General features: G+C 52.2%; 1 protein-coding gene across 1 annotated transcript in view; it reads left to right on the forward strand.

The window, feature by feature from the left end:
• The window catches only part of SRL (sarcalumenin), a 55,437-nt gene that overhangs the window by 25,673 nt on the left and 6,155 nt on the right, over nucleotides 1-23,609 (forward strand). The window contains exons 2-6 of the mRNA XM_025370837.1: nucleotides 4,838-4,967; nucleotides 14,895-14,996; nucleotides 16,573-16,668; nucleotides 21,981-22,097; nucleotides 23,343-23,576. Of these exons, the coding sequence (XP_025226622.1) occupies nucleotides 14,960-14,996; nucleotides 16,573-16,668; nucleotides 21,981-22,097; nucleotides 23,343-23,576 (484 nt within the window). The 5' untranslated portion in view covers nucleotides 4,838-4,967; nucleotides 14,895-14,959. The remainder of the gene's footprint in view (nucleotides 1-4,837; nucleotides 4,968-14,894; nucleotides 14,997-16,572; nucleotides 16,669-21,980; nucleotides 22,098-23,342; nucleotides 23,577-23,609) is intronic.

The raw sequence follows: 23,609 nt of genomic DNA on the forward strand, positions 1-23,609 counted from the left end.
AGGCCAGAACTGCTCCTGCCCTGTCTCTGCAGCTCAGCCCTGGCTGCGTTCTCCTGGCCCGAGTGGTTTCTGAAGGGCTGATTGTCTCACTCCCAGTGCTCCCTTACCATGAGGATGAGGAGGCCACACAGCACTGCTAATGACCTCCCTCCGACTGTGTTGCCGTCTCAGAGAGCTTTGAAGGGCCCTTACCAGCCCTCTGCCTTCAGAAAGGGCCTCCCTCCCATTCTCAGAAAGACGTGGCCCTTAGAATGGGTGTTTAAACTTCCTGAGTGCGCATTTGCGTTGGGGGTGAAGTGCGGGGTCACCTCACTTCAGTGACTGGACAGAAGAGATGGGACGTGGTGGGGAGAGGGGAGGCCACATGTGGCCTCAGATATTGCTCGTGAATCAGGGCTGACTGAGGCTGGAGTCAGGGACTGCAGTGGTTAACTTTGGGATCAGCAGAACGAGTTCCTGGCCCCTGGGAGTGTTGACAGCTCTGCCTGCTCCGTTCCCAGACCAGCCAGAACTTCACCAAGAGCGCAGGGCTCACCCCCGAGGCACCCTGCAGCTCCTGGCCTAAGCTGCCTCTGGCTGGCAGCCAGGGAGGAGGAGTCGCAGGCAGAAGGACGGCTCTGGGTCCCCTGACTGAGCCCCCAGACCCGGAGGGCTAAAGGAACAGTGTGAAGGGCCAGCTGGCTCGGCTCTTGTCTGAAGCTGGCTCTGCTTTGGCCCACTCAGCAAATTTGGGATTTGGCCTGGTGTCTTTGCTCTTCTAGGAAAGAATGATGTTCATAGCTAACATTTGTTGAAATGCTTTTGAGCACCACCTGATGTCTAAAACACTCTGACGGGGCTGGCAAAGCAGGTATTGTTATCTGCGTTTTATGGGTGAATAAATGGAGGCTCGCTTGAGCCCAGAAGTTTGAGACCAACCTGGGCAACATAGTGAGACCTTGTCTTTACAAAAAATAAAACAATTAGCCAGGCGTGTTGGCGCGTGCCTCTGGTCCCAGCTACTCTGGAGGCTGAAGTATGACAAGCATGACAAGTAGGAAGGCTGCAGTGAGCCTTCATCGCACTGCTGCACTCCAGTCCAGGTGACAGAGCAAGACCCTGTTTCTAAGGGACAGGGTCTGTAAAAAAAGAAAAAGAGTAAGGGGCAGAACCCAGCTCTCCTGACTTCCAGGTGCATTCAGAGAGTCCAGGAGGCCAGAGCCTCAGCCCCAGGAAGAAAGAAAAGATATAGCTGGGGGCCTGGCTCAGGCTAGGGAAGGTGTCACACCCACTTCCCAAGCTCCCACATTTCTCAAGAAGATTCCCTCCAGCTTCCCTGGATTGGGGTGGGGTGGGCCTGGATTCCTTGACCCCTTCACCTGCCAAGTTGGAGATGGCTCTGGCCTTCACCCAGGATAGCTGTTAGACTGAGACCTGGGGGAGCCAGGCTCCATTGGCTTCCAGTGAGTCTTTTCCTGTCTGGGGCCCAAAAGTTAGACCAGCACCTCCTCCCCACAGATCCCAGGGAGATTCGATTTCTTCGGACTGGGAGGTGGGGGGAAACCAGCCACCTGCCTCGGTCTGTCTCAGAACCCAGCCTGCATCCCTTTCTCCTTCCTTTCCCTTTCCTCCCCAGCTAGGCCCCTCTGAAGGGAGGCAGCAGGCCCAAGGCCTCCTGCAAGGATTTCTGTTCACTGCAGGCACGGCTGATCTCTGGAAAAATTGAGTGCTCTATAGAGCATCCCTGCTAGTAATTGACTCACACTGAGGGGTTAGGATATCATGTTTTGTTCTTTCTGAGGTATTTGTCTTTTAAAAGTGAATAGTGGCCAGGCATCGTGGCTCATGCCTATAATCCCAGCACTTTGGGAGGTTGAGGCGGGTGGATCACTTGAGGTCCGGAGTTTGAGACCAGCCTGGCAAACATGGTGAAACCCCATCTTTACAAAAAAATACAAAAATTAGCCGAGTGTGGTTGCATGCACTTGCGGTCCCAGCTACTCAGGAGGCTGAGGCAGGAGAATTGCTTGAATCTGGGAGGCGGAGGTTGCAGTGAGCTGAGATTGCACCACTGTACTCCAGCCTGAGCGACAGAGATGCTGTCTCAAAAAATAAATAAATACATAAAATAAAAATAAAATAAAAGTGAATAGTCGGCCGGGCGCGGTGGCTCAAGCCTGTAATCCCAGCACTTTGGGAGGCCGAGACGGGCGGATCACGAGGCCAGGAGATCGAGACCATCCTGGCGAACACGGTGAAACCCCGTCTCTACTAAAAAATACAAAAAACTAGCCGGGCGAAGTGGCGGGCCCCTGTGGTCCCAGCTACTCGGGAGGCTGAGGCAGGAGAATGGCGTAAACCCGGGAGGCGGAGCTTGCAGTGAGCTGAGATCCGGCCACTGCACTCCAGCCTGGGCGACAGAGCCAGACTCAGTCTCAAAAAAAAAAAAAAAAAAAAAAAAAAAAAAGTGAATAGTCATTTATACTCATGACTCCTCCAGGCATCAGTGACAAGCATGTATATATATGATGGTTGTGGGATTTCTGGTAATTTCTTCCTACCTCCCAAACCAAGAATTTCCAGGCATTAGAGGTGGAGTGGGGAGTGAAGTTATTCTGTCAATTCTCAGGACTCTATGGACTAAAAACAATTGTGTTGAAGTCTTAATCCTTTTTTTTTTTTTTTTTTTGAGACAGGGTCTCCCTCTGTTGCCTAGGCTGGAGTGTAGTGGTGTGGTCAAAGCTCATTGCAACTTCAAACTCCTAGGCTCAAGGGCTCCGTCAACCACAGCCTCGCCAGTAGCTGGGACCGCAGGCACATGCCACCATGCCGAGCTAATTTTAAAATTTTTTGTAAAGATCAGGTCTTGCTTTGTTACCCAGGCTGATTTCAAACTCCTGGGCTCTAGGGATCCTCTCACCTCAGTCTCCCAAAGTGCTGGGATTACAGGCGTGAGCCACGGCTCTCGGAGCCACTGCGCCCAGCCTAGAACAATTCTTTTTAAAGAGTGGAAGAGGGTGGGCTGAGAAATCACTGCCCTAGGGTAGACTTAGACATTGGTTGGCCCACTGCTGGGATAGCGTCCATAGAGAGCTGAGTTCTAGAAGTAGACTGCTGCCAGCTACCTTAACTAGCCCCGTGGCCTTGGGACAAGCACTTATCAGGGTTTTAGGGTTTTGTTCATGAGTGAAATCAAATCAGTTAGTCTACGAGAAGATCTCTCTGGACTCCCAAATCCCAAGGTTCTTTCCGATTGCTGCCTTGGTCATTGTGCCCTGTCATACTTTTGTCGTTGTATCCTATTCCCTGGATGACTCATTTTAAGGGCTAGAGTCCAGCCAGGGACAAGCTGTCCCAGTGGGATTAGCCTTGACTTTAGGAGCATGGCCAGGAAGCCAAAGAAACCTTCCAAGAATGGCTGCCTCAGCCCCTGCACTCTGGTCGCCCGTGTTGGGAGAAGAGGGAAAGGCTGAGAGAATGGCGGAAGAGGACCTCAGGGGTCCTGGGAGGATGCAGACAAGCCTTCCTCCAGCCAGAATTTCTCTTCTTGGGTCCTTATGGGTGACGGCCTTCTGCAAAGTTGTCCTAAGACTTCATCTAAGAAGTGGAAGAGGCCGGGTGCGGTGGCTAATGCCTGTAATCCCAGCACTTTGGGAGGCCGAGGTGGGTGGATCACCTGAGGTCAAGAGTTCGAGACCAGCCTGGCAAACGTGGTGAAACCGTGTCTCTACTAAAAATTCAAAAATTAGCTGGGAGTGATGGTGGGCATCTGTAATCCCAGCTACTTGGAAGGCTGAGGCAGGAGAATCGCTTGAACCCAGGAGGCAGAGGTTGCAGTGAGCCAAGATTGCACCACTGCACTCCACCCTGAGTGACAGAGTGAGACTTTGTCTCAAAAAAAAAAAAAAGGTGGAAGAGCAAGAGGTCCTGAGCAGTGAATGTTTACCCAGTAGGATAAAGTCAAGGAAATACAGGACACCGGAAGAGGCTGCTGGCCCACGTTTGCCCGGTCCACGAGTGTTCAGAGACAAGATGTAGAACAAGGAAGGGGGCAGGCTGCCTGCTCTGCGGTGTGAATTCTGTTTTCTGAATCGCTCCCTGCTACAATGAGATACAGCCAATGAGAGCCAAAGCGTGGGGCAGGGAGTGGATGGGGGCAAGACATGGGGCTCATGTATATGCCATAGCTGGTGCTCCTCACCCTCTGGGACAGATGAACCAGACAGAGATTTGGAGAGTGATTCCTGCCCCCCCACCCCCCGCCCCGCCTCCGTGGGGATTTTATTACTAATGACTCATTTGCATAACTGTATGAGTAATGGCCAGAGGTATTTTACTTACGCATGACTTTGGACTTGCTAGCTCTGGTTCAAATGGATGAGAAGTCATGTGGAAGAATAACTGTGGCAGATACTTGTTAGAAACATGTGCTAAGGAGACTTAGATGGGCTGGAATAGAATCAACATTTGATTCCACGAAGGCACTGAATACATTCAACACCCAGAGGTGGGCTCAAAACAGGTCCTGACCTCTATTCTCTCCATATCTAGTTTCAACTTCAAGACAGCTTCCTGGCCCTTGGTGCTAAGGATATTTAGTGCAGAGGGTCTGAAATGCTGGTGTTCTGTAGAATCCCCTTGTGAAACACACAGATACACGTTGACCCAGCCCCAGAAGCTGGGTATCTGGGCTTGAACAGCTCAGCAGGTCATGGTCACTCCCAGGGAGCTTTGCTCGGTCTCTTGGCCTGAGTTCCAGCCCATCCCTGGAATGAGTTGTGAGGCAAACGACCTGACTTCCGTGTGTCTGTTTCCTCGTTTCAAGAGAGGTTAACAACCCTTGCTTTTTCTGCCTCAGAGGGCTGCTAGGAGCATCAGAGAAGAATAAGCACAGGAAACTACCTTGGAAAGATGGAGTCCTACGTGAGGGAAGGAGATGACCCAGCTCAGAGCCTGGCATGTGTGGACTGGCAAAGTGAAAATATACTGTAAGGGTGGCTCACACCTGTAATCCCAGCACTTTGGAAGGCTGAGGTGGGAGGATCACTTGAGGCCAGGAGTTCGAGACCAGCCTGGGCAACATAGTGAGACCTCACCTCTATAAAAATGAAAAAAAAATCAGCTAGATGTGGTGGCACATGCCTGGAGTTCCAGCTATTTGTGGGGCTGAGGTGGGAGGATCCCTTGAGCCCAGGAGGTGGAGGCTGCAGTGAACTCTCATTGTGCCACTGAACTCCAGCCTGGGTGACAGCAAGACCTGTCAAAAAAAAAAAGGAAAAAAAAAAAGATGCTGTAAGCCGGATGTCTTGGGATGTTGGAGAAAATAATGGATAGGAGGCTCGAGACAGATACTAATATTCTGAGGGAAGAAGCAAGGAGAGTAAAGGAGCAGGACTTGCCAGTCTCCCTCCAATATTTCCCTGTAGACACTGGGACACACAAATTCAGCGAGAGCAGGAAGTACAAAGCAGGTGGCTGTCTCTGCTGTTTGATCTTTCCTCACCCCATGAGTCACTTTTATGGAACCCTAGCACTTCATAGTGAAGTTCACCTCATGGTGAACTCCGTGGGGGCAGAAGAACTCCAGACTAAGGGTCATAGACTTGGGCTCTGTCCCACCCCTGCCCCGATCTTGGGCGAGTCTCTGAAGGTCTCTGGCCAGAGCTTCCTCCTTTACAGTTGGACTCACGAGGGCCCTTGGCAACTTCACAGTCCTCTGAGTTCATGTAAAAGTGCTTTGGAATGAGACAGGGCTGTAGAAACAAAATCAGGGCGTTTGGTTGGTGGTGGAGAGAGGAGAGAGGGACTGAGCCTGGGACTCTGTGAGGCTGTAGGGCTGGTGGGAGCTGCTGGAAAGCTGGCCCCCCGAGAAAGGCTGGTGGCAGAGGGGCTGGTGGGAGAAGCAGGATTGGTGTGTGTCGTGCTTGGCCTGGGTGTGAGTGGGGCTGGGGCCTTCTCATGGTCTCTGGGCAGAGTTGGGGCGTGCTATTCCTGTGCCCTGACGTCAGTCCTGGGCCTGGCCTGGCCGGAGTCAGGGCGGCTACCCTGGCAGGAGCACATACAGTGCGGCACTTCATGTCCCGGGATAGACCAAGACTCATCTTACTGGGGATTCACCTCTCTAGGGTGTCCTGGGTCCTCTGCAGCCTCCCTGCCCCAGGGCCAATAGGGTGCTTCGGCAAGAGGTGAGGGAGGCAGAAAAGACACCAGCCTTGATTTCCCAGGATTGAAGTGAGATGTCCTGGGATGGAAGTGAGTGTAATCACAGGCTCCCACACCTCTGTCTGCGCCTTCAAGAGGAGAACCAGGTCCAGTGGCACAGCTGCTTCCTGGGGACTGAGCTCTGGGGCCTAATGGGACAGCTTGTTTCATTGAGAGACTTTCTGTTGGAGCAGTTATTTTTAGCCTGGGAAGAAAGGTCACAGTGTAAGAAGCCATTATCCTCAGTCCTTTTTACTCCAAATTGTTTAGCTGAAGTTCAGGGGAAGCTCGGCCCTAAGTTGTGAAAACCAGGGAAGAGGTTGAATATAAATGTGCATACATGCATGCACATGCCTCACTTCCTGCCCAGGGCCCAGGAGTGGAAACACACAGCAGTGTGAAGGTCATGGTCACGGTGAACCCCCAAAGTCTGGAGTCTTCATCCCCCTTGGGACTGTGTGGCCCTCTCACCTTTACCAGGGAAAAGGGCTTTTGAGACTGTCAGAAATGTTATAGGACATCAGACCTAGAGTTCATTCAGCTCAGTATCATTATCACCACTATCATCCTCATCGTCATCATCATGATCATCACCATCGTCATCATCATCGTCATCATCACTATCATCATCATCACCATCATCACCACAACTTCATCATCAGCATGGTCATTACCATCATCATCATCATCACCATCATCACCATCACGATCCTCATCATCATCGTCACCACCATCATCATCACGATCCTCTTCATTAGCATGGTCATCACCATCATTGAAGGGCAACAGGAGCCCATGGAAAGGGCTGGATTCCCAGAGGAGAAGCCTTAACCACTGCTGTTCCAAAGGCAAACGCCAGGTCCTAGGAGACCCACCCCAACGTGGGAGCCCACAACGGGGATCCTCAGTGGGGTGGGCCTGCGAGTGGGGAGGGCCTGGGAACTGAAACCTGGGGGTCAAGATTATTTGATTTGGTAGTTGCAGTGGTTTGCAACTTTGTGTGTTATCTAAGAACTTTTTTTAAAAAATTTAATCTTGATGCTGGTGCTATACCCTGGATTATTTAAATGAAAACCGCAGAGAAAGGGAAGCATGGGACCAAGAAGCAGGTGATTTCAACATGCAGCCAATGCTGAGAATCGCTGGCTGAGGGGTAGTTTGTGAGGTGGTGTAGCCCAGCACTTCTCAGACTATAATGTGCACAGGACTCGCCTGGCCATTTTGTTAAAATGCAAATTCTGATTCAATGGGTCCGGGCTGGAGCTTAAAAGTCTGCATCTCTAACAGGCTCCCAGGGGATACTGTGGCTCTGAAGTCACATGGCCCAAGCCAATTATTAGCTGTGTGACATTCAACAAGGGCCTCAATGTCTCTGGTTCCAGTCTTCTCGTCTGTAAAAATAGGGATATGAGACTGGGTGTGGTGGCTCACGCCTGTAATCCCAGCACTTTGAGAGGCTGAGGTGGGTGGATCCCTTGAGGTCAGGAGTTCAAGACCAGCCTGGCCAACATAGTGAAACCCCGTCTCTACTAAAAATACAAAAATTAACCTGGCATGCGCCTGTAATCCCAGTGACTCGGGAGGCTGAGGCAGGAGAATCGCTTGAACCCAGGAGGTGGAGGTTACAGTGAACCGAGATCGTGTCACTGCACTCCAGCCTGGGTGACAGAGTGAGACCTTGTCTCAAAAAAAAAAAAAAAAAAGGAATATGAGTAATACTCATTTTACCAAAACAAGTAACATTAAGAAAATTCAGTATGATGAGGATACTGTTTTATATATAAAGTGCTTAAGCATTGTCTGGCAGGCTGTATCTCAGATATGTACATACAGATGTACGTCATGTACATTATACGTATCCTGCTGCTCAAAGGACAGTCAGTCTCCTCTGATTAAACCAAGTTCCCAGCATAGATTTTTCTGCAGGGGTGGAAGGCAGAGAGATAGAGATGTAGGTGAAGGAGTCAGGACTTACAGGTATGTAGGTGGTGACGAAAGATTAAAATGAGCAACACTCAGCTCCCTGTCCTGTCCCCCACAGAGAGACCAGGAATTCTTATCAGTACCCAAATCTAACTGCAGACGTCTTCCAGCACTTTCTGTGGGTCAGGCAGGGTCCCAGGCCCTGGGAACACAGAATTAAATTGGATTCCCGTAAATCAGGAGCCAGGAACAGTACGGAGCGTGAGCCTTGAGAGAAGTCGTGTGCAGGCAGGAGCAGAGGTACCGGCAGGAAGGGCTTCCCCGTGCCCCGCTAAGCACAGCACGGCGTGGAAGCCTGGACGGGCGCTGGGCAGTTCTGAGTTCTGGTCACCCATTAGCTACCTAGTAGTGACGTATCTGGGGCAGGGCAAAGATCTCTGGACTTTCACTAATTCAGCTCTAAAATCTTTCTGACAGTCATAAAGCAGGTTAAAGGGCCGTGCATATGAAAGTGCTGGGGGAAAAGTTGTATATTTCAATCCACGGGGCTCCTCTGTAGTAAAAGGCACCAAGCTTCACATCTTTCTGAGTTTGACAGCAGGCTGGCTGTCTATGGGAACTAATGAGAAAATATTTGCTTCTGATCCCTGGAGGCCGCCCCAGCTTTTGGGGAACAAGGGTGGGCACCCTGAGGGAGAAGGGGTACCCCAAGAAGTGACTTTTCTTTGTGGGAAGGAGAGATGGGAGTAGCAAGTGGTGGCCTGAGAGAGGGGGGTTGTCTGCATCCAGCAGATAGGTGGGGTGTTCTTCCTCAGAGAGGGGCCTTGAGAGTCAAGGGAGAACAGAGACCGCCTCAGCTGCCCGAGGCATGAGCCTGTGGTCCCCTCATCTCCATGAACCTGCAATGTCCCCCATAAACAGACCCTAGCCTGGGGACAGAGGGTAGAGGGGTGGGCCCAATGGGCCCCATTTTCTTTTCTTTTTTTTTTTTTGAGATGGAGTCTTGCTGTGTTGCACAGTCTGGAGTGCAGTGGCGTGATCTCGGCTCACTGCAGCCTCCACCTCCCGGGTTCAAGTGATTCTCCAGCCTCAGCCTCCTGAGTAGCTGGGATAACAGGTGTGTGTCACCACACCTGGTTACTTATTTTGTATTTTTAGTAGAGATGGGGTTTCACCATGTTGGCCAGGCTGGTCTCAAACCCCCAATCTCAGGTGATCTGCCTATCTCGACCTCCCAAAGTGCTGGGATTACAGGCATGAGCCACCACACTTGGCCTTTTCTGACCCCGTTTTCCAAATATATTAAACTTGGTCCTTGACAGAGGTCTCTGGCACAGACAAGGCCCCTACTCTTCCCTCTTCCTGGGCCCTCCACTCTCTGGGTTAAGCTGCAGTCCCGTACAAGGGGATCCCCTTGGAAGGGGTTGGCCAGAGCCTTCGGGAAGCCAGGCCCGGCCTGTTTTGGATATCTCCTCCTCAGGCCATGTGCCCTCTAATCTAAGGTAGGGAGGCCAGCAAATGCCTGCCCTTACTGGGACAGGGTTAGATGTGTGACTTAATAAGGTTGAGAGCCACAAGTAATCCCCTAAGCACTGTGCCGTGTAACCTAAGATTATCCCGCCTGCAAACACCTGTTTTCACTCCTTTGCTGAGAGCAGTATTAAAAGCCTGCTGGTTAATGATGGTAGGAACTGCCACGAGGTGGGATGCACAGGCATTTGTCCCATCTTGGAAGCATCTCCAAGGTTGAGCCCAGCTGCACATGCCCATGAGCAAGGATGAGGAAGGACTGGAAGGGCTCATCCAAGTTTCCCTCCCTATACAGTCATCAGGACCAAGCCGGGAAGCTTGAAGGTCAGGGCCAGGGTCGCGGGGGTTCTCGGGTTAGCACAGCTGCTCACTTCTTAGTGATGGACAGTGGGTCAGTCCTTTAACTCCCTGATCCACAGTTTCCACATCTTGGGAGGGAGGCAGGATAACACCTATTCTGCTCTCTATGTACGAGGTAGTCCTGAAGACCTAGGTTGATAGGCGTAACACTGCACACCAGGCCAACACCACATCCCGGAAGACGGGAGCTGGGTTGATGTAGACTCTTTTGAGAAACACAGCCGGTGCCAGCCCTGTGAAACTGACCAATCATGTTCTAATCATTTAGAACTGCAAGTCTCCGCGTCGGGTGGCACAGAGGATGTTGGCAATTTGTTGGAGAATCATTTCTCTGCTGGAGACGCAAGTCTAGAGGAGAAAGAAAGGGCGCTTTATGCAGACACAGCCCCTCAAGACAAGAAACTGCTCCTTCACTGCCCAGATGGCAGGGAGGCCGAGAGCCCCGAGAAGACCCCCGTGTCTGCCTCCGGCCCGGGCTCCGATCCTGAAGCCAGCCTTTCCAATGCCTCAGCCACAGAGTCACCTCCACCTGGGGAAAAGGACAACAGGGACTCTGCGGGGCCTGGGGAGAAAAAGAATGGCCCACCAGTGGCAAGCGCCCTCCCTCCAGGAGGGGCCGAGGGGCCTGTGGAAGAGGAGTGGCCGGAGCCCAGTTCTGGAGAGGGAATAGCAGAGGAGGAGACTGGGCTTGGGCTCCCCACGGAGGGAGCTGCCAGTGGAGAGGCAGGAGAACAGGCTGGGGGCCATGAACTCCCTGAGGAAGTCCAGGAGGTCCCAGGGGACAGCCCGGTGCAGGAAGCAGTGGCAGGGACAGCAGAGCCGGAGACAGAGGGGGCCTCTCCTCGCTCAGAGGGTGATGGGTTCCACTCACTGAACACAGAGGCCGAGGGCAGCCCTGGGCCTGGCCAGGAGCCTGCAGTGCCAGAGGGAGCCCCTGATGTCGCGACTATTGTGCAAGAGTCGGAGCCGGATATTGACACAGAAGCCAGTGAGGGCACCGAGGACCAGGGGGAGCCCGGCCCAGCTGCAGAGGCCAGTGCAGAGCCTGGGGGCGCCCAGAGCGCCAAGGCAGGGGACACTGAGGAGAACCAGGCCCCAGAGATGACCGAGGAGGACGCAGATGAGGCCTCCTCTGAAGAGGAAAGTGGCGATGGAGGTGAAAGCGAGGAAGAAGGAGGAGTTCCCTCCGAAGAGGAGTCTGAAGAGGACAGCGGCGATGGGGCTAGCTCAGAAGAAGCAGAGGGCACCTCTGAGGAGGCCACGCAGACCCAGGAGGCCGAGGAGCCCCAGGAAGCCAGGGAACCCCAGGAAGGCAGGGATCTCCAGGAAGCCGAGGAGCCCCAGGAAGGTGGAGCGCCACAGGAAAGTGGGGAGCCCCAGGAAGGTGGGGAGCCCCAGGAAGGCGGGGAGCTTCAGGAAGCCACAGAAACCACAAGCCACAGGGACAGAGGGGCCCAGCCTGGCTCGGAGGAATTGAATATGGAGTCCGTGGGCAGTGAGACCCTGGACATGAAGGCAGAGGAGCCCGAGGAGGGACATCAGGGGAGGGAGAGTCCCATCGTTGCTGCCCAGGGTAGGAATTAATTCCCTAATAGCAACCCCGTCCCTTGGGCAGCTGCATTCTCCCTGGAAGTCTTGTGTGCAGGGGACAGGCAGGGACAGGAGAAGGTGGCAGAGGGTGGCAGGCCCTTTTCAGGGTCCCGGCCCAGGGAGGTGCCTTCAGGCTGTGCATTGGCTGCTGGACTCCAGTTTGAAAGGGGCAGTGAGAGGGGTCAGAGGGGCCCCCAGAACCTCCCTTTAGGGTCCCTGATGCGCCGTAGCCCATGCCATTGCCTCAACCTAAAGGAGCAGGGAGCTAATGGCATGATCGGTGCCCTGTGATTGGCGGGTGGAGGGACGTGCAGGGAGTGGAAGGGGGTGGGTTGGGAACTTCCCTGATGATTCCCTTAGTGGGCTAGGACTGGGGTCTCCCCTTGAAGACTAGGCTGTAGGAAGCATTGCAGAACCAGGACCGAGGGGTCAGGATCATGAGATGAGAACTCAGGCTGTGACCACCATTGTCTCTCAAATGCCCACCTAAAGCTGCCAAGGCTGCCCTCAAAAGTCTAGGGGCCAGGAGCAGAGGGGGAAGGGCAGGGCCGAAGCTCTCGAGCAGTGTGAGAATTGCAGCCGATGCGAGGGTCGGTCAGGCACCTTCATGGCTGCATCTGCTTAGTGCATGGACTTAGACCAGGAATGGGGCTTTCAGGGTAGAGGTCAAGGTCAAGTCTTCACTCTCCAAGATGGCTTCCCCACAGGCTTTGTTGCAGAATTCATTTACATCCTTTTTTCTTTTTCTTTTTTTTTGACAGGGTCTTGCTCTGTCACCCAGGCTGGGGTGCAGTCGTGCAACCATAGCTCACTGCAGCTTCTAACTCCTGGGCTCAAGTGCTCAAGTGATCCTCCCACCTCAGCCTCCTGAGTAGCTGGGACTACAGACATGCACTATCACGCTTGGCAATTTTTTTTTTTGAGACAGTCTTGCTCTATCGCCCAGGCTGTAGTGCAGTGGCGCGATCTCAACTCACTGCAAGCTCTGCCTCCCGAGTTCACGCCATTCTCCTGCCTCAGCCTCCCGAATAGCTGGGCATGCCACCATGCCCAGCTAATTTTTTGTGTATTTTTAGTAGAGACGGGGTTTCACCGTATTAGCCAGGATAGTCTCGATCTGACCTCATGATCCGCCCACCTTGGCCTCCCAAAGTGCTGGGATTACAGGCTTGAGCCACCACTCCCAGTCAATTTATATACTATCTACATACTATTTATATACTACCTGTCAGGAATTGTACTCCATAAGGGCGGGTGTGTGCTGTGGTCAGTCAGCTCCCTATTCTGGGTCTGGCATTGGGGCTGCCTGGGACTGGTTTAAAGAGTCACTGTCATGAGATGCTGCAAGAGGCACAAGGACTCTTTTTGGTTCTCACCCCTCGTGGAGCTGGCCTCCTTCTGCCGCATAAGGCCCGAGTCCACCCCTCTTCTACTCGCCTAAAATCCTCTGTGCAGGCAGCCTGGGAAGAAGCGGCTGTGATATCATAGGCTCAGGAACGGGAGCCTCCCTCTCCCCGGGAGCCTGCAGCAGGCACCCATATCACTTGATCTCTGGGTGAGAAGCAACAGTTGCTCCCCTCAACACACACAGACACACACACACACACACACACACACACACAGATCCACAGACACACGGACACACAGATACACAGATACAGACAACAGAGAGACACAGACAGAAATATACACACAGATACAGAGATACAGACACACAGAGGCACACACATAGATACAGAGACTCACAGAGACAGACACAGATACACAGACACACACACAGATACACAGATACAGACAACAGAGAGACACAGACACAGAAATATACACACAGATACAGAGATACAGACACACAGCGACACAGAAACACACAGAGACACACACACGCGTAGATACACACAGACTCACACAGATACAGAGATACAGAAACAGACACACAGAAACAGACCCACATATGCAACACAGACATGCACAGGCATACACAGACACAGAGACACACAGACACAGAGATCTACACAGAGACACATAGAAACGCAGACACCGAGACAGACACAACACACACACAGACACACACACACCCTTCAGTGGCCCTCCCAGCTGTCCTTCCCACACGGCCAGTGTGATCCTGATGAAACGTCATGTGGCCGCGGCGGCTCCTGCCTGGAGCCGCTCACCGGCTCCCATTGCGCTTGGGATGAGACCCAAAGCCCTGTGGAAGGTCCTGCCCGGTCAGCCCTGAGGACCTCAGCAGCTCCCCAGCACTTAGGCCTCCCTGACTGCAGCCGGACTCCCCTTCTCCTGCTTCTTGCTAAACAAGGCTCGTCTGGGGCTTTCGCAGAACGCTTCTCTCCACTCTTCACCTAACTCCCTCCCCCAGCAGAGACCTGGGGAGGCTTTCTGTGACCCTGCTGCTGAGACCACTGGTGCAGGCACACCCTGAGCCCCACTTAGCTTTCAGAATGTTTCCTTCTGTGGCCACCTCATCATCTGTAATGATTACATTTTATTATTATTATTTTTATTATTTTTGAGATAGGGTCTCCCTCTTTTGCCCAGGCTGGAGTTCAAGCCAAAAGGCATTCTCCTACCCACCCCCAAAGCCTCCAGAGATGTTTGATGTTTTAATTTTTTGAGACAGGGTCTTGTTCTGTGACCTAGGCTGGAGTGCCGTGGGGTGATCATGGCTCACTGCAGCCTTGACCTCCTGAGTTGAGAGAATCCTCCTGTCTCAGCTTCCTGAGCTGAGACTATGGGTGTGTACCACTGCCTGGAAATTTTTTTTTGGTAGAGATGGGGTCTTGCTATGTTGCGCAGGCTGGTCTCAAACTTTTGGGCTCAAGTGATCCTTCCATCTCGGCCTCCTAAAGTGCTGGGATTACAGGTGTAAGCCACTGCACTCGGCCCCAACGTTACTTTAAAGACTATCATCTCTGACTCCGCTGGACTAAGAGCAACTGCGTAAGGGCAGGAGTTGTGCCTGTTTTGGGCACCGCCGCATTCCCAGCATGATGCTCAGTGCCTGGCGTGGCGAAGGTGTTCAGTGCATATTTGTTGAATATATGAAATAAATAGATAAGAAGGTTTCTGCAGGTTGAGATGTGGACCAGCTTCCCTAATGTGAATACATTGCACATGGAGCTTCATAGAGTTTGGATGATTAAATTCCTTCCTAAAGGCAGAACTCAGTCCAGTGTAACTTGGCAAGACCCTGTTGAGCCCCTGCTCGAGGTCCAGCCTTCATCTGCCTCGCCAGGGCACAGAGCTCAGCTGGCTGTTCGCTTTGCCCTCACCTGGCTGTCTGCTTCTCTCCACAGAAGAGACGGAGGATGCAAATGAAGAAGCCCCACTGAGGGACCGCTCCCACATTGAGAAGACCCTCATGCTGAATGAGGACAAGCCATCTGATGACTACTCTGGTAACCAGGGGAGGGAGATGTGCCCAGGGCTGGGATAGCCCAGCCCGCCAGGGCCCAGGCAGACTCCTGGAGGCTCCTGAGAGCCAGGGCACGCTGGGGCTGTATCTTGGAGGCTGGAGGGGACGTTGGGGAAGAGGAGAGCCCTGAAGGTGGGAGGCTTCGTGGAGGAGGCTCTGTGAGCGGGGTCCGAGCCTCAGGGTTTCAGGTGGGCACAGAGGAGGAAGGGCCGTCCAAGCAGACGGCCCAGTGTGGGCAAATCCAGTGTGGCCCCATGCTGTGCGGGGAGGATGCTTAACACACACCCATCTCCTTTGCTGTGATTTTTAGTTTATAAAGCCGTGTCATGTGTGGTATTTTATTTTATCTTTGAAACCCAAGGACTGCAGCAGGGCTTGTCTCCTCTTAATCAATGAACCACCTAACTGGAGCTCAGGCTGGCAGCGATTTGCTCCTGCACACAGCTAGGGGGTGGCGGATCGAGGGGTAGAGTCTCGCTAGCCTGACTCGCCACCCCATGGGCCTTCCTATTGGTGCCTCCCTCCTACTGTGGGCTCCCAGCAGGGAGCTTCCTCTTAGAAAGAGGCCACCTGGATTATCTGACCCACCCCCGGGAGTATCTGGAAGTACAGTGACAGGCCAAGGCCAGGGCCAGGGTGCCGTTCTGCAGGCCTGCTGGATGCTGGGCCTCCTTGCCTTCTAAGCCTCAGGGAGCACACACAGAGGTGGGCGACAGAGATGGAATTCTCATCCACTAAAGAAAGGGCTTGCAGTGAGGCCGCAGACCGAGACAAGGTTTCAGACACCTATTGAGGTGAGGAAGGAGGAGCGAGGTTTTAAAAAAAACGTCGGCATAGTGGCTTATGTCTGTAATTCCAGCGCTTTGGGAGGCTGAGGTGGGTGGATCGCTTGAGCCCAGGAGTTAAAGCCTGCAGTGATCTATGACTGCACCACTGCACTCCAGCCTGGGCGACAGAGCAAGATCCTGTCTCTAAAAAAATAAATAAATAGGCCGGGCGCGGTGGCTCAAGCCTGTAATCCCAGCACTTTGGGAGGCTGAGATGGGCAGATCACGAGGTCAGGAGATTGAGACCACCCTGGCTAACACGGTGAAACCCCATCTCTACTAAAAAATACAAAAAACTAGCCGGGCGAGGTGGCGGGCGCCTGTAGTCCCATTTACTCGGGAGGCTGAGGCAGGAGAATGGCGAAAACCCAGGAGGCGGAGCTTGCAGTGAGCTAAGATCCGGCCACTGCGCTCCAGCCCGGGCGACAGAGCAAGACTCCATCTCAAAAAAAAAAAAAAAAATAATAAATAAATAAATAAAATAAAATAAAATAAAATAAAATAATCAAACAGCTCAGGAGGCTTTGGGGGTGGGTGGGAGGTTTCTGTGGGTTGAGATGTGGGCCAGCTCCCCAAACGCAAATACATTGCACAGTCACTGGGCTGCAAACAGCGCTTGCTCCCCACCAGGCAGGGGTGGAGCTGCCCTGGGTGGTGAGACCCCTCCACAATGGAGGAGCTGCCTGGATCGCACCTGCCTGATGTTCTTGCCTTGGCCCTCTCTGTCTCCAGCGGTGCTTCAGCGGCTTCGGAAGATCTACCACTCATCCATCAAGCCCCTGGAGCAGTCCTACAAGTACAATGAGCTCCGGCAGCATGAGATCACAGGTAGGACATGAGCTCGTAGGTAGGGCACGACATCACAGGTAGGGCATGAGATCACAGGTAGGGCATGAGCTCGTAGGTAGGGCACGACATCACAGGTAGGGCATGAGATCACAGGTAGGGCATGAGATCACAGGTATGGCACAGGCCTGTTGGCGGGGTCGCACCGCTGACCAGCCCGTACTCCCCCGGTGCCCACACAGGTTCAGGAGCTCGTTCATGACGTGTGCGAGGACTCACGGGTCTGGGTCTGGGCTCCCCCTGGGAGTTGGAAAGGACAACACCTCCACCACGGAACTACTCTGTCACCAGCAGAGCCCATGCTTTCCCAGGGTGTTACAGATGCATTTTGGTTTTAAGCCTTTATGCTTCAGTCATGCACATTTGAGTTTTCAAGGGCAATGACGCCAATTTCGATCCCTCCTGTGCTGGAGAGCCACAGATGCCCCCTGTCTACTCACAGGTGGTGCCTGAGTCCTCTAATCACTCCGTTCCTTCCCCTCCTCCTATTGCCCTTCCTCTCTGCTTCCTTTGGGCCTGGATTCTTTACAAAATTGGTTTTCAAAATAATAAAAATAAGACACACTTGTTGCGAAAAATTCAAATAATGCAGAATAGTATATGTCGAAAAATAAAAATTCTATTCTTGACCTCCAACTTCTTTAATTCGACTCCCAGAGAAACCCATTGTTATAGTGAAGACTTCCAGGCATTTCCTCTTCATGTGTGAACACATAGATGGATGTCATTTTTTGTTTTTACAAACATGGGATCCTGTTACATGAGCTGTGTGTGTGTGTGGAGACCTCCCTCCTTCCCTCTGACGGCTGTGTGCTCTTCCCCTGCGTGACCATGCCATGCTCTGGAAAACCAGCACCTTCCCGGTGGCTCACGCCTGTAATCCCAGTGCTTTGGGAGGCAGAGATGGGAGGATGGCTTGGGCCCAGGAGTTTGAGATCAACCTGGGCAACATAGTGAGACCCTGTCTCTACAAAAAATACAAAAATTAGGGGCGGGCATGGTGGCTCACGCCTGTAATCCCCGCACTTTGGGAGGCTGAGGCGGGCAGATCACGAGGTCAGGAGTTCGAGAACAGCCTGACCAATGAAACCAAAAATACAAAAATTAGCCGGGCGTGGTGGCGGGCGGCTGTAATCCCAGCTACTTAGGAGGGTGAGGCAGGAGAATTGCTTGAACCCGGGAGGCAGAGGTTGCAGTGAGCCAAGATCCTGCCACTGCACTCCAGCCTGGGCAGCAGAGCAAGACTCCATCTCAAAACAAACAAAAAACACACAGAAAAATTGGGGCACAGCGCGATGGCTCATAGCACTTTTAAAAATAATCCTATGGCCAGGCACGGTGGCTCACACCTATAGTCCCAGCACTTTGGGAGGCTGAGGCGAGCAGATCACTTGAGGCCGGAGTTTGAGACCAGCCTGGCCAACATGGCAAAACCCTGTCTCTACTAAAAATACAAAAATTGGCTGGGTCTGGTGGTGGGTGCCTATAATCCCAGCTACTGGGGAGACTGAGGCACGAGAATCACTTGAACTGAGGAGGCAGAGGTTGCAGTGAGCTGAGATTGTGCCACTGCACTCCAGCCTGGGTGACAGAGCAAGACTCCCTCTTAAAAAAATAAAAAATAGCTGGACATGGTGGCATGTGCCTGTGGTCCCAGCTACTTGGGAGGCTGAGGCAGGAGGATCATTTGAGCCTGGGAGGCAGAGTTTGCAGGTTGCAGTAAGCTGAGATTGCACCAGTGCACTCCAGCCTGGGCGACAGAGTGGGACCCTGTCCCCCCACCAAAAAAAAAAAAAAAAATTGGAACACTGCAATTAAACATTTTGCTAGTTGTTACCATATTGTCTCCCATGATACCAATTTGTACTCACAATAACAGTAGATGAGAGTCCTTGTTTCCCAACCGCAATGCCATTTAAAAATGTTACTCATCTTTGGTTCGGGCGCGGTGGCTCATGCCTGTAATCCCAGCACTTTGGGAGGCCGAGGTGGGCGGATCACGAGGTCAGGAGTTCAAGACAAGCCTGGCCAATGTGGTGAAACCCCACCTCTACTAAAAATACAAAAATTAGCCAGGCATGGTGGCGCGTGCCTGCCTGTGATCCCAGCTACTTGGGAGGCTGAGGCAGAAGAATCGCTTCAACCCAGGAGGTGGAGGTTACAGTGAGCCAAGACTGCACCACTGCACTCCAGCCTGGTGACAGAGCAAGATTCCGTCTCAAAAAAAAAAAAAGTTACTCATCTTTTAAAAATTTAGCAATGGTATCTTATTGTTTTGTGAATGAGATTACAAGTCTTTCCCTGTGTTAATCTGGCTGTTTCTATGTGATCTCGTTTGATGCTCCAGATGGCTGTAAGTGGCCAGGGTATAATAGGGTTTGTGTTCTTCCTGTCTACAGAGGGGAACCTGAGGCCCAGAGACGTGCTGGGTTACCCAGGATCACACAGCTGGAAGCAGGGAATACCCCGTTCCACAGCTGCCTACACTGTTTTTCATAGTCTAGGAGCCAGTTATCGCCCCTTTGGAGCGGACGCACAGCCATTGGTGTGAGCTTACAGAGCCTCCCAAAGGCTTTCTCTTCCTCTCTTGGCCCTAAGACCCAGAGGCTTGGCCCTCCCAGGAAACTTATGTGGACAGCAGCAGGGGCCAGGAGCTCCGGTGTCCCCAGGGCATGGCGCTCTGCAGGGCGGGCCTGCTTCCTGGCCCCTGCGCTCGCCTTCTGGGCTTGGCTCCTAACTCCTAGTCTCTGGCCAGCTTCCTTGTAACCTCTCCCAGGCTCACCTCCCACCTCCTACGTAGGCCAGCGGTGCCCCCTGCTGTGAGGAGCCGAAACCACAGCACCAGGAAAGGGCCCTGTTTGTGGCTTGTCTCAGAGAACAGGAACATCTAGGGCTCTCCTTGTCGTCACCTGGGCCGGTGTTAAGAGACTGTAACATCTCTGTGGCTGTAACTTGGGACTCCTGCCACCCTCTCAGCCTCCTTATCCCTTCCTGGCCCTCAGCCAGGGCATGACTTCCACAGAGATGTAAGTGTCTCCTGTGTATTCACAGGCAGGAAGGGATGGGGCAGTGCCATGGTGTTGCTTTCAGGCAATGTACGTGTGCCTGCCCTGTATAAGACTCCACCTGGTTAGGACTGAGCTTTAGCCTCAGAGAAGGAAGACCAGAACATCCGAAAGCAAGATACAGAAGAGGAAGCACATGGCAGCACTCTCTGTAAAAAGATAGGGGCCGGGTGTGGGAGCTCACGCCTGTAATCCCAGCACTTTGGGAGGCCGAGGCAGGTGGATCACTTGAGGTCAAGAGTTCGAGACCAGCCTGGCCAACATGGTAAAACCCCATCTCTACTAAAAATACAAAAATTAGCCAGGCATGGTGTCATGCACCTGTAGTTCCAGCTGCTTGGGAGGTTAAGGCAGAAGAATGGCTTAAACCCAGGAGGCGGAGGCTGCAGTGAGCTGAGATTGTGCCACTGCACTTTAGCCTGGGCAACAGAGCAAGACTGTGTCTCAAAAAAAAAAAAAGAAAAAAAAAAATGGGGAAGTGCTGGGTGCCGGGCTCATGCCTGTAATAGTAGCACTTTGGGAGGCCGAGGTGGGTGGATCTCTTGAACCCAGGAGTTGGAGACCAGCCTAGGCAACATGGCAAGACCCCATCTCTACTCTAAATACAAAAATGAGCTGGGCTTGGTGGTACATGCCTGAAGTCTCAGCTACTCAGGAGGCTGAGGTGGGGGCATCGCTTGAGCCTGGGAGGTCGAGGCTACATGAGCTATGATCACACCACTGCACTCTGGCCTGAGCAACGGAGTGAGACCCTGTCTCAAAAAAAAAAAAAAAAAAAAAGAAAAGAAAAGATGGGGAATGTGATAGCTACTAATATTGCTTACATATGCATTGAAATGTCTAAAATAACATGTAAGAAATCAGCAGTGGTTACCTATTCCAGGGGGTGTGAGGGCTGAGGCAGACTGGGACGGAGATGGGAAACTTTTCACTGTTTACCATTTTATATTCCTGATCTTTGAACAAGAGATTAAATAAATTAAAATCATAACAAATAAATGAAACAAAAGGGGAGTGCCTAGTGTTTTTCGGGCGACCTGCTGGCCTCAGGGAGACAAGTCTGGAGAACTTCGGTGCTGAATTATGCAGGGCTGACCCTCTGTGCTGTAGTCCAGAGAAGAGCTGAAAGAGCTGAGGCCTGAAAATCTGTAATAAGATTGACCACACCCCACGCCGAAAGCCTCTCCCCTCCCCTCGCTGGCCGCTGGATTTGAAAGCACTAGAACATTCTATTTTCCTCTTAGGGACCCACCTGGAGTGGCCCTTGGCTGGGTCATCTCCCCAACATGGCCTTCGGAAGGACATTGGATGCAGGACCCAAGAATTGCCAGTTCATTGTTTGGTTTTGGGCACTGGCAAATTTGTCATGGACTTTAGAGGCTAGTGTTTGAGCGTGGCCCTAGAAGAGGGTTAGTGCAATGGCTCACACCTGTAATCCCAGCACTTTGGGAAGCCAAGGTGGGAGGATTGCTTGAGCCCAGAAGTTTGAGACCAGCCTGAGCAATGCTGCAAGACCCCGTCTCTACAAAAAAATGTAAAAAGTAGCTGGGCATAGGGCACATGCCTGTAGTCCCAGCTACTACTTGGGAGGCTGAAGTGGGAGGATTGCTTGAGCCCAGTCATCATAGTGGGGTACAATTACACCACTGCATTTCAGCCTGGGCAACGGAGACCCTCATAAGCAAAAGAGGAGAGAAAGAGAGAGAGACTGGCCCTGAAGCCCAGGATTAGGCTGTATTGGGAGTTTGGGGATCCCCACGTTGGAGGAGAGGAAAGCTGCAGAGGCTGGAAACAGGTAGGGTCTGAGTCCAGATCACCCAAGATTATACAAGCTGCTCCACATCCATCCTCCATTCTCAACCCAGATTCTCTCCATGTGGAAGCTCTGTCCTCCTTTTTCTATAAGCTTTTCTCCTCCAGATTTAACCAGGAGACCTAACCCAGAGTGAGTTCCAAGTCAGGGTTCGTTGAATTCACGGAGATACTTCTTCTGGTGGGGGCAGATGTGCCAAGGATCTGAGCAAGGCCCAAAAGTGACTTCTGTGTCTTTTTACTGGGTGATCGCACTTACGTAGCAAGAGAAGTGCCACTGGGGGCTACACACATCTGATTCATGGAAAATTCCACAACTCAATTGGATGGATGGTGAGATGCTTTGGAGTACGGTGCCATACCCTGTGTCTGAACTTTTGTTGGATTTATTCCATTTCTACTTCCTGTTGCCCACAGACGGAGAGATTACCTCCAAGCCCATGGTGCTGTTCCTGGGACCGTGGAGTGTTGGTAAATCTACCATGATAAACTACCTCCTTGGACTGGAAAATACTCGCTATCAGCTCTATACAGGTAATCAATCTTCTTGTGTGATTGTTGGGATTTGAATGCTATGTTTTCATGGTGTAAAAGCACCATGAAAAGTTAAATCACTGGCCGGGCATGAAGACTCATGCCTGTGATACCAGCACTTTGGGAGGCCAAGGCAGTGGATCACTTGAGGCCATCAGTTTGAGACCAGCCTGGCCAACATGGCAAAAACCCCGCCTCTACTAAAAAAATACGAAAATTAGCCAAGTGTGGTGACACATGCCTGTAATCCCAGCTACTCGGGAGGCTGAGACATGAGAATTGCTTGAACCTAGGAGGCAGAGATTGTAGTGAGCTGAGATTGCGCTACTGCACTCCAGCCTGGGTGACAGAGCGAGACTCCATCTCAAAAAAAAAAAAAAAAAAAAAAAGAGAGAAAAAAGGAAAGTTATGCCACTACAAAATCTGAGGGCCGAGTGCGGTGGTTCATGCCTGTAATCCCAGCACTTTGGGAGACCAAGGCAGGTGGATCACGAGGTCAGATGGAGACCATCGTGGCGAACACAGTGAAATCCCATCTCTACTAAAAATACAAAAAAATTCACTGGGCATGGTGGCAGGTGCCCGTAGTCCCAGCTACTGGGGAGGCTGAGGGAGGAGAATGACATGAACCTGGGAGGCGGAGCTTGCAGTGAGCCGAGATCACGCCATTGCACTCCAGCCTGGGCGACAAAGCGCGACTCTGTCTCACAAAAAAAAAAAAAAAAGAAAGATAAAGAAAAAGGCTGGGCACGGTGACTCTATGCCTGTAATCCCAGCATGTTGGGAAGCCGAGGCAGGAGGTCACCTGAGGTCAGGAGTTCAAGACCAGCCTGGCCAACATTGTGAAACCCTGTCTCTACTAAAAATACAAAAAATTAGCTGGGTGTGGTGGTCCTCACCTGTAATCTCAGTACTTTGGGATGCCAAGGTGGGCAGATCATTTGAGGTCAGAAGTTCCAGACCAGTGGGAGAATCGCTTGAACCCAGGAGATGGAGGCTGCAGTGAGCTGAGATTGCACCACTGCTTTCCAGCCTGGGTGACAGAGCAAGACTCCATCTCAAAAAAAAGGTAACTGTTATGTTATATATGTTTTACCACAATTAAAATAAAGCCCCAATAGCTTAGCCAACATATGCAATTCTGTTGCAAAAGTCTCCCTGTGACACCCAGCATATACACATGCTTCTCAGTAGGTCTGTTTCACAGAGATCATGTATTCCTTCACCTCTCACCCCGTGTGCCAGGCGCCGAACCCACCACCTCTGAGTTCACGGTCCTCATGCACGGGCCCAAGCTGAAAACCATCGAGGGCATCGTCATGGCTGCTGACAGCGCCCGCTCCTTCTCACCCCTTGAGAAGTTTGGCCAGAATTTCCTAGAGAAGCTGATTGGCATTGAGGTTCCCCACAAACTTCTGGAGAGGGTCACTTTTGTGGACACACCAGGCATCATCGAGAACCGCAAGCAGCAAGAAAGAGGTAATTTAGCCCTCATTTCTGAACAGTGTAAGC

This window comes from Theropithecus gelada, chromosome 20 (assembly GCF_003255815.1).
Source record: "Theropithecus gelada isolate Dixy chromosome 20, Tgel_1.0, whole genome shotgun sequence".
NCBI classification, from domain to species: domain Eukaryota; kingdom Metazoa; phylum Chordata; class Mammalia; order Primates; family Cercopithecidae; genus Theropithecus; species Theropithecus gelada.